Source organism: Fonsecaea monophora (assembly GCF_001642475.1).
Source record: "Fonsecaea monophora strain CBS 269.37 chromosome Unknown Scaff141, whole genome shotgun sequence".
NCBI classification, from domain to species: domain Eukaryota; kingdom Fungi; phylum Ascomycota; class Eurotiomycetes; order Chaetothyriales; family Herpotrichiellaceae; genus Fonsecaea; species Fonsecaea monophora.
This window is the reverse complement of record NW_019174072.1, coordinates 49,154-58,707: the sequence shown is the minus strand read 5'-3', so window position 1 is coordinate 58,707 and position 9,554 is coordinate 49,154. Positions and strand designations below refer to the sequence as shown.

General features: G+C 52.9%; 4 protein-coding genes across 4 annotated transcripts; 1 reads left to right on the top strand and 3 right to left on the bottom strand.

The window, feature by feature from the left end:
- Positions 1-734: 734 nt before the first annotated feature.
- Positions 735-2,158, bottom strand: AYO21_11054 (hypothetical protein; the record flags this gene model as incomplete). Its single annotated transcript, XM_022660956.1, has 4 exons — positions 735-1,045; positions 1,112-1,933; positions 1,991-2,060; positions 2,123-2,158. The coding sequence occupies 4 exons, from the start codon at positions 2,156-2,158 to the stop codon at positions 735-737; spliced, it is 1,239 nt and encodes a 412-aa protein (XP_022506750.1).
- Positions 2,159-4,424: 2,266 nt separating this feature from the next.
- Positions 4,425-5,009, top strand: AYO21_11053 (hypothetical protein; the record flags this gene model as incomplete). Its single annotated transcript, XM_022660955.1, has 1 exon — positions 4,425-5,009. One exon carries the CDS (start codon positions 4,425-4,427, stop codon positions 5,007-5,009), a length of 585 nt encoding a protein of 194 aa, XP_022506749.1.
- Positions 5,010-5,905: 896 nt separating this feature from the next.
- On the bottom strand, positions 5,906-7,745 carry AYO21_11052 (hypothetical protein; the record flags this gene model as incomplete). Its single annotated transcript, XM_022660954.1, has 2 exons — positions 5,906-7,265; positions 7,411-7,745. 2 exons carry the CDS (start codon positions 7,743-7,745, stop codon positions 5,906-5,908), a joined length of 1,695 nt encoding a protein of 564 aa, XP_022506748.1.
- A 589-nt stretch (positions 7,746-8,334) lies between these two features.
- AYO21_11051 (hypothetical protein) lies at positions 8,335-9,381 on the bottom strand (the record flags this gene model as incomplete). The annotated part of the gene is made up of 1 exon (XM_022660953.1): positions 8,335-9,381. The coding sequence occupies one exon, from the start codon at positions 9,379-9,381 to the stop codon at positions 8,335-8,337; it is 1,047 nt and encodes a 348-aa protein (XP_022506747.1).
- Positions 9,382-9,554: the final 173 nt, after the last annotated feature.

Below are 9,554 nucleotides of genomic sequence, written 5' to 3'. Positions count from 1 at the left end.
CGGGAGATTCGTGCTTTGGGCATCACGGGATCTGCTTGCTACGAGGGCTGAGGGCTCGTGTGCCTTCGTGGAGACTTGCTTCTCAGTGCTAACTTTCGCCCTACGGAGGACGGAGAATTCTAAAAGCCAATTCAATAGGAACAACGTACCCTATTTCGCTTGATACATACTAGTCCAGCGTCAAAGACCTCCCTTACCACTGGCAGATACGGTCTGTCACGCTTTCTCTACTGCGGTTCGCTGAAATACATCGCCATAACACATTGTAATTGGCCACTGGTCATAACCCATGAATGAGGTGTCGCATGCCACAGCACTAAACCCCATCTCTATCATGCACAATCGCGAGGCTGTCTAAATATGCGGGGGCCGGATAGAGCATAGAACATTCGTCAGACCCTCTATCAGGCCAGTCCATGCGCTCAGCCCAACAAAGACTTCCCTAGGTGGGTGTCATGAAGAGCTATAACGCCGTATCCTGATTTCCCAATTGATGAACGCCGGGAATTTCATCGTAACCGATAACTTCCCCATCCTTGACGCCGTACGATATGCCACATGCCCATGCACCAGTGACCACACGGTCAAATGCAGGAAAAGCCTCCATGTTTGCAGATGCCCGGAGGAGTCGTGCTCTTCTTCGTGCGTCAAGTCATTACGTCGCGATTGTTTCTCTCTATTCCTTGCCGCATTGTCACATCTACCCGTAAAATGGTGGGCAATTCTTTGCCACTTCATTGAGACGCGCATTGCACTCTCTCGGCTCCAGGAGGGAGTCCATCCTCATCCTCATCGTCCATACCAGCAGCACCATGAGCACGCGCTTGCTGACGGGGGTCGACTTCTTCTAGATCGAAATCTTCCACCATGCCGTCTGGGGGAGGCAGTTTCTGTTGCATGCGAGGAGGCAGGACTTGTTCGAGGAGCTCGATGTTCTGGAGTTGTGACTTTTCCGGGAATTTGACGTCGAATTGAATATACAGGTTCCCAAAGTCGTGGTGTCTGAATGACGGCATTCCTTGGCCCTTGATCACCTTAATCGCTCCTATCGGCAAAGTCAGTGTGTGAACGTTGATGCGATGATCTGGCGCAGCTCTATGTTTGTACTCACCAGGTGTGATGGGCTCGCCGGGGTAGATATTGACCGTTAACCACCGATCATCGAGATGTTCAATATAGATCTGGCCACCAGCCAAAGCAGTCAACAGGTCAATTTCGGCGTGATAGAATAGGTCGTCATCCTTTCTCTGGAATCTTGGATGAGGCTTCTGTTCGATCTCAAAGACAACGTCTCCAGCGAGAATACCGGGCATCTGATCGCCCTCACCACGGAACTCGATCTTGTGGCCGCTCTTGACACCACGGTCGACATGCACGTGAAGAACCTTGCGTTCCACGACCGTTTTCTTTCCCATGCAGCGTTTGCATCGGTCGCGGTCGCGGATGGTTTCTCCTTCGCCCTGGCAATCGGGACAGATGGTCTGGAAACGCTGAATCATAGGGCCCATTTGACGCATCATTGTCTTCATACCCTGGCCGTTACAACCAGTACAGGTTTTGACCGCCCCCTCTTTGCCTCCACGGCCTTCGCACTGTGGGCAGATAACTGATTTTTGAAGAGCAAGTTTCGAGACTTTCCCGCGGTATATGTCTTCAAGAGACACTTTGTGGACGTGGTGGATTGTTCGGGCTTTCTTTGGGCCTGGATCGCGCATGCCTCCTCCGAACATGCCCCCGAATGCTGACCCACCGCCAAAGAACTGCGCAAACAGGTCCTCGGCGGCCATGCCGCCACCTCCCATTCCACCTTGTTCTAAGCCCTCTTCACCATATTGATCGTAAAGACTTCGTTTTTGAGGGTCGGACAGGACTTCGTATGCTTTGGAGAGGTCCTTGAACTTTTCGGCCGCATCTGGATTGTGGGCATTCTTGTCTAATCAGGAGTTAGAAACTTATTGCCTCTCTCAGACCATTCGAATGATGGTCTTACCTGGGTGATGTTTTAGAGCGCCCTTCTTGTAGGCAGATTTCAGCTGGGCCTCTGTGGCCGAAGGATCGACCTGTAGAAGTGGTTAGAGGGCGACAATTCCAAGCCTTACAAAAGGAAAACGAGTCGCCGTACCCCGAGAATGTCATAATATTTCGTCTCTTTGACCATCTTGCTCGAGAGCGGTTTCGGAGGAAGCAGCTGACTAAATTTGGTTGATACTCAAGTCAAGAAGGGCGAGGGGTGTTTGGGGGGGTTGAAAAAGATTTGTTTTGTGAGTGAGCGAGAAGGAATTCCGGACAAGGAGGTTTGCCGGTCCAGTGGATGACAGAGGTGGTGATGGGACGTTGAGTATCCAGATAGTATTATCAAGAGGTACACATGTAGTGAGAAGGGTGCTAAGTGCGAAAGTCCTCTGATTTATGAGGTCAATCGCAGGCAAACAATTATATTGTTCAGTTGCTGAAGCGCGCAGGGGGATCGGGTCGGGGAAGGTCTCAGAAAAAGCCAAGAGGAGAGAACCAGATCGAAGGTCGCAGATTCCGCCATCCAAGGATTGTGGACCAATCGAAGTCCGGATGAGGCTGAGGACTTCACCCACTCTGAGATCAACCTTGTCTTTGGAGTGAAAACCATGTTCCGTCAGCCGGATCAGGATTACATTTGCTGCACAATTAACCACGTCACTTATGCTGCTCCTCACAGCTTACAATGTGCTTGTATTGTGGTGAGATTGCTATCTGGGCAGATTCGCATCCCAACCTGTCGGGGGAAAATCCCCGAGGCTCAGTCTAATAATCAGGATGCATCTAACATAGGTACATAACGAGCTAACTACTCGTACTAAGGATCCGTGCTCCGTGCGTACGATAAGCCCATTCCGAAAGATCTACTTGGCACTTCTACGGAGTCCTGGACCCTGGCTCATGCTGTTAGCCAATAACATGACCCCGAGATTTTGTTTCTGGACTTTTTGTTTGCTGTGGGTCTCGGCAACGCCTGTTGTGCGTGGTTTTACGTGTACAAACACAACAATAACAACTACCCATGGTGTGCCGTGGCTGGTGATGTTTTGTGACTTGGGAATGAGCCTTGTCCCATTCCTCGGACCCAGCAACACCTATCACACATCTCTGGGGCAGCCCATACAAGTCGCCTGATTCAGCCTTACGAGACCCCAGCCTTGTTGGTTTCACTTTCGGAGCGGAGAATCATTCTTGCGGTCATGCCATGGCACCTTCGTGGTTGGTTGACGGGCTGTTCTTCCTTCTGCATACCTACATACATAACTAGGCACCTAAGGTATGTGATTAGGTAGTTACAGAAATACCTAGTGGCAGGATGCGTTCCACGTCGACAAAGCTCGGACTGCGCCTCGTGCTTTTCAATCCCCTCCCCTCCGTTGGCAGACGACTGGCACCACTGGTTGATGTTGCGTTGGACCTGAGAACTGAGTTTGGAAATCTACCCCTCTTCCAATAGGTCTGAAGGGATACGGTGTTGGTTTTCCCAGTACTCGTATTATGGACCGTTTACCAATTCGAGGAAGGCTTTGCATGGGACACCACGGAGGCGAAGTGAGAGCATATGATGGCCGTACCGAGTACTTCTCCATAATTACCGTGACCGACTTGCCTACCGCCTACCTACATAGGAGTTATGTTTTTCGGAGCTCTAGGTAGTCCAAGGAAGCGGGGAAGCCTAGCCGTGCCTGGATAGCTACCTAACTTGTACCTAGCCTAATAGGCGCTCGGGCCTTTGATCAATGAACGGCGCAAGCACCAACCGTACCCACTAATATTTCGAGGAAGATCGCCTTGGAAGCCCCCCACCTTAGGTGCGATACGAGTACAACCAACATCCACCAACTATATCACCTCCTCATTCCTTCAAAGCCTCTTAAACATGCACCAGACACTCACACAGTTGAAGGGCAACAACACCCCTCTTACTGTTCCGTCATCAGTCTTCTTTCTGGCAACTGACCCCGAGCCAAATGTTACACAGAACCTTGACTGCATTGTGATAGGACAGAGAATCCGATCGTATGCAGGCTATCGAGGTCCGGTGACTGGCGACTGCAGCCTCGAGAGTTGTCACTACGTGGGACCAGTCTGAGGCCTTATCGACCTGAGTTCGAGTCGACACCGACTCGCTGCCCACTGACCAACACTGTCATTTCCCTTAGGAAACCAGGCGCCTAAGCATGCGGGCAACCATTTCAAGTATTTCCCGCCTTTGCACGTTCAGTCAGCTGACAGTGAATATGGCCAGTAACACCGTGCAGCGATCTAGCTACCTTGTTCCTCGTCCACAAAAGTCCCCCTGTTGGAAACCAGAGCTCTTCGAGTACCTGACACGAATTCTGCAGTCCTGATTGCTCGCATTGTCAGGCCGCAGTAACCCAAGCCGATGCCCAACGAGGTCTAGTCCTCATATGTCAGAGCTCCAGAAAAGGGTTGCCACGTCGTCCAAGCGCCTTAGACTTCCCATCACGCTTGTCATCTGGCCTCGCAAATCTTATAAGACTGACGAACAGACCCGATGCTTGGTCTTCGAACTTGGGACATCAGCTTTGAAAAAGGAAACCTCTCGCTTGGTGAGCCTACCGCGGAAAGAGGTATCGCAAAGTCCTGTCCGTGCCGTTGTCATGGTTCGCTCAAACCACAGCCGACCCATCCCGACCCAGATCTGGGAGAAACACAAATTCACCATCTATGCACTCTATGCGAGGCTGCCTCTTGACCAAGTCATGGCTGAAATGCAACAGAAACATGACTTCGCCGCCACTGCGCAACAGTACAAGCGACAACTGGGGAAATGGGGCCTTCGCAAGAATGTCTTGACTGAGTTGGATGTCATTGACGATGAATCCATCGCACGTGGAGGCAAGGACTCCCAACGCCAGATACGGCGCTTTCAGAAGAGGAAACAGCTCAAAACACAGAAGCCAGCGAACCCAAAACCGGCCACCCCACGCACCACCCGGTCAAGCTCGGCTCAGAAGCGAAGGCCTCTGTGAACTGGACGTACCAAATATCAATGGTGCTGCCCTCTCATTTCAGAGTGACATAGCTGGATGACCCTTCATGGAACGAGTTCTAGTCGAGCTTTAAGGGACTTCTTTGGTACTGTTCTATCATTGAACATTTCCGCGCTTATATGATATTTTATCATCACAGGAGTAGCCATGGACCCTTCGGCCTGAGATGTAAGCAAATGGTTACAACAAGTACGCAGGACCCTTTTGCCATTCTCATGGCTCCAACCCTCCAACACACCGACCTCGCACTTGGATCAATTGCTTCGCATGCTTTGAGCTTCCTCGAGAATGCAGGCTTTGTTGGCTCTCGCTAGTGCGCACCGTCCCGAGCAAACGAACAAACGCTATCCATATCTTGTGCAAGGCTGGGATATTGTTTTGTTCATTTAGCCCGAGAGAACAACCAGCCCAAAGGGCATCCACTGCTGATTTCTGAATGAGCCAGGTACTATGGGGGATTGACGGCCTGCGGTATACGAGACAAAGGGGGTCTACGTTTCAGACATTGTAACTTGACCTGTGTTCGGAAAAGGCATGCGTATATACCTCTTTTTCGCTTCGGACGCGGGAACATCGTGTATCCTTTTACATTGGTGGAAATCACGAGTACCGTCAGGGACACAGAAATAGATCTCATGACTAGGGTGGCATTGATACTGACAGGTCTAATATTCGTCTCAATTGCGAGCCTTTAGTATTGTAAGCATCATCATTTAGGGCCCATGGCACAGCCACGCTGGAACGTCTTCCCCGGTGCCATCTCAACTCAACCCCGCGGAAATTCCCCAGCAGCATCCATCGTCACGTCGCCTGATTTCTCATATCTTGCCAGACCTCCTGCGTGTTCATTTCCTTGCGTGAACCTGTGGCAAAGTTTATACGTGCACGAACCGCAAGATCAACTGGTTGCTCCTGGGTTTGGTGGTGTAGGCGTCGATCTCCTCGATGCCGTTGTCGTCGACGATTTCGGTGGCCCAGTTGCTGTAGATGGCCGAGACGAGCAGCTTGATCTCCTGGATGGCGAGGTGGCTGCCGATGCACATTCGCCCTCCGGACCCAAACGCCCAGAACCAGCGGTGCATCTCCTTGAGCTGGTCGTCGGACGAGTGCGACGGCAGCCAGCGCGAGGGCAGGAACGTCTCCGGGTCCGGGAAGACGGCCTCGTTGCGGTGCAGCGTGTAGGGCATGGCCGAGACGCGCACCCCGCCAGGGATGTGGGAGTAGGCGCCCAGCGTGCTCCCGCCCGGCACGTGCGGCGAGATGCGCGGCTCGATGCCCGGGATGGGCGTGTGCAGACGCAGCGTCTCCATCAGGATGGCGTTGAGCAGCGGCAGGGCGTCGATCTGCTTTGGGTCCGGGAGCTTGAAGTCCCTCGCGCCGGGAGACAGAGGCCATTTGATCGGTGGTGTCAGCGTCAGGACCTCGTCGCGGAGTTGCTTCTGCAGGTCGGGGTTTTTGCTCAGCTCCCAGTACAGGTACGTCAGGGCGATGGCCGACGTCTCGTGGCCCGCGCCCAGTTGGTCCAGCATTTCGCTGTAGATCTCCGCGGTCGTGGTGTCATCAGTGTTATTGTTGCTGCCGTTCCCGACGTGTAATTCATCGTGCCGGGTGGTCGGCAGGATGACCTCGCCCGTCGCCTTTCCCGCGTTGGGGTCCTTTTCGCGCAGTTTCGTGATGCCCGTCTTGAACTGCTTGTACACGACCGGTTCGTCGCCGGGGTAATATACCAATGAAGAACCATCCCCGCCGGTTGATGCTCGTCGCGAGAGGAACTCGTCCGCCTTGCGGCACATGCCGGCGTTCCAATCCTCCAGCAGGACATTGGCCTCGTCCACGAAATACGGCACAACTTGCAGACCGAGCCCGCGCGTGAGGCGCTTAAGCCACGGTGCTTCGGCCGAGAAGAACTCGTAGTCCCGACGACAGTGGTACTGGTGGAGGATGTGCCTCCGCTTCGCCAGGTCCTGGGTGAGGTTGGTCCCCGCGGCCAGGCCGAACTGGTACGCCGACATAAAATCCATGGCGAAGGCATTGTTCATGTCGTGCACGTCGGCCGGTTCACCCGTCTCGGAAAGTCTCTGAAGGAGCGGCAGGTAGCGGGTTGTGAACAGTGTGTGCGAGTTCGCGGCCACTTGCGGTGAAGAGGCGATGAAGGACTTGGAGTAGACGTTGGCCATGGTGCGTTTCTTCTGCGAATGTGGCCCGTGGTGGATTGTAGAGAACATGTTCATGACCCTGGCCCAGTCCAATTGTCAGTCTTACATTCTTCTGTTCTCCTCCCCCTTTCTCTTCTTTCCCCTGTTGGTCCGTTCTTGATGGGTATCGAGAACCACGGTTCAAATTCCGTGACAAGGCAATGTTGGGGGTTTCTTCCACCTACCCATAGGAGCCAAATCTCTGCGGATACCAGGCGTGCTTTTCCCAGGAGCCGGCATAGATGGTCTTGATGCCGTTATCCACGCAATTGACGCTCAGCTCGTTGGCGCCCATACGGACGACAGACCCGTGCTTCAAGTGAGCCGCATAAGTCACGGCATTGTTCCTCTCCATGTACCGTTGGTAGGTGATCCAGGCATCGCCGAAGATTGGGATCGACCAATGCGCAGAGGGGATATGCCGCAGAGGGTGAAAGAGGAGAGGGTTGAGGATGAACCTGTACAGGGCTAGCAGAGCCAGCGAGCCCAACGTGAGCAACGCGAAGATGGGCAGCGCCATATTTCGACAATCAATAGCGAGGAGGATTTGCCTTGTAACAACGAAGAAAGATAGATCGAAATACGAACAAACGCAACAAAAACGAGTGGTATCGAGTGGAAGTGATGGCCTTCCTTTCTCTCCAAGTCAACGCTCTTATGATGATGCTGCTGCTGCTGGAGGTGGTGGTCGAATCCAATCAAGGAGGGGAGGGAGATAAGTGAGGTTGGCCAACCGACGATGACACGACGGTGAAGCTTGTGACTCCTCAAAAGCCTCACTCGATGAGCGAGAACTCTCGTTCTTCAGATTCGACAGCACTCGGAGATGTGAGAGGAATCTGTCATGGAAATCGATCTACCCATACCCCTAATGTTAAGAGTAGGCGAGGAGCATATTCACCTCCACCTCATTAACCTAGATGTTGAGTTCGGCCGCGCAACTCCGTACATACGTGGTTGGACAAATCCGTGATAGTGTCGTATGGGGAAGCAAATAATACTTCGCCGTCCAGATGGAGCAAAAAGAGGCGAGGATGAATGTGGGCGACCTTAGTGAGAAAACATGCAAAACACGGGAGTAGTGAGGAACTGGTTGTTCACGCCATCTATCAAGTGCTGGATACCTTCTGCTTGCCTTTCCTTTTGACAATGGTTGCCTCTGTCTCAACATCGTCATCGTCCTCGTCACTGCCCGAGAATTCATCTTCGTCGTCAAAGCCTACAAACCGGCGAGCTGGTTGTTTGGGCTTCGGTAGCAAATGAGAGGGGATCTTGAGGCGATTCTGCAAGACCCAGAGGGCATCGACGTCGCCGGCTTCAGCTTCTGATCTGAGCCGCGACATATCCTCTGGGTCTAGCTCCATCAGATCTTCCTCTTCGCTGTCTTCGTCACTAGGGGCGCCGGAGCCTCCACTGCCACTGCTATCTCCTTCTTGTGCGGACACTCCCTTAGACTCTTCCTTCTCGTCGCTCGCCAACATAGCCATCTTCACGGCATTTCGCACATTTTCTCCAACCTCCTCTTTCGTTTCAATCCACTCATCACTAAGACCTTTCCGCCGGCCATCAGGGCCCTTACCTGCTCGCATATCGGCCTCCCTTTGCTCAGCTAGTTGGATGACCTGTTCCCATCTCTTGCGTCTTTCTTCCTTTTCCTTTCGATCCATTTCCGGCTTGGTGGCCAAATACGCAGCCAGGTTTTTGGCCTCTGTGATGGTCCGCAGCCTTCTCCCGTCAAGGTTGCGTGCGCTCCCTGAAGCAAGCTCTGCATTTTGTTTTTTCTTGCGCGATGACATTCGGCCACCAGCTGCTCTGAGCTGGGAGCCAAACCCACCTTTCCCGCCCACTAGCGGTGCAGAGAGTCGGAGGGGGAGGAAAGAGCTGCTGCAGGCATGCTGGCCACATGATGATGATGGTGATGAAGACGATGGGCGTGTCAATTCCCCAACGGTGATCGTAGACGTAGGATACACGGGTTTGTTTAGGGTCGAGGTCAGAGTCAGGTGTGTGGTTTCTGGGAAATTAGGTGGGAGAAGCTCTGCTATAGCGGCCACTAAATCTGCGGTAGTTGAAGATGCTGGTAAGGGGAGACAGAGCGTCGCAGGAAGCGACAAGCCTGGAAAAGTGCTCAGCAAGACGTTGACGACGGCCTCCATCTTGCCACGCCCCTGTCTGCGTGGATTTGCGACACAAGTCACGTATGTTGCTAGGAATGCAGGAATCGACAATAAGATAGGGTCATGCACTCCGGTACTCGATAGGCTGTTATGATGAAACTGACTGTGTAGAAACGTATGCAGTGGCTTGTTTGAAATTGTCACAAGTCACT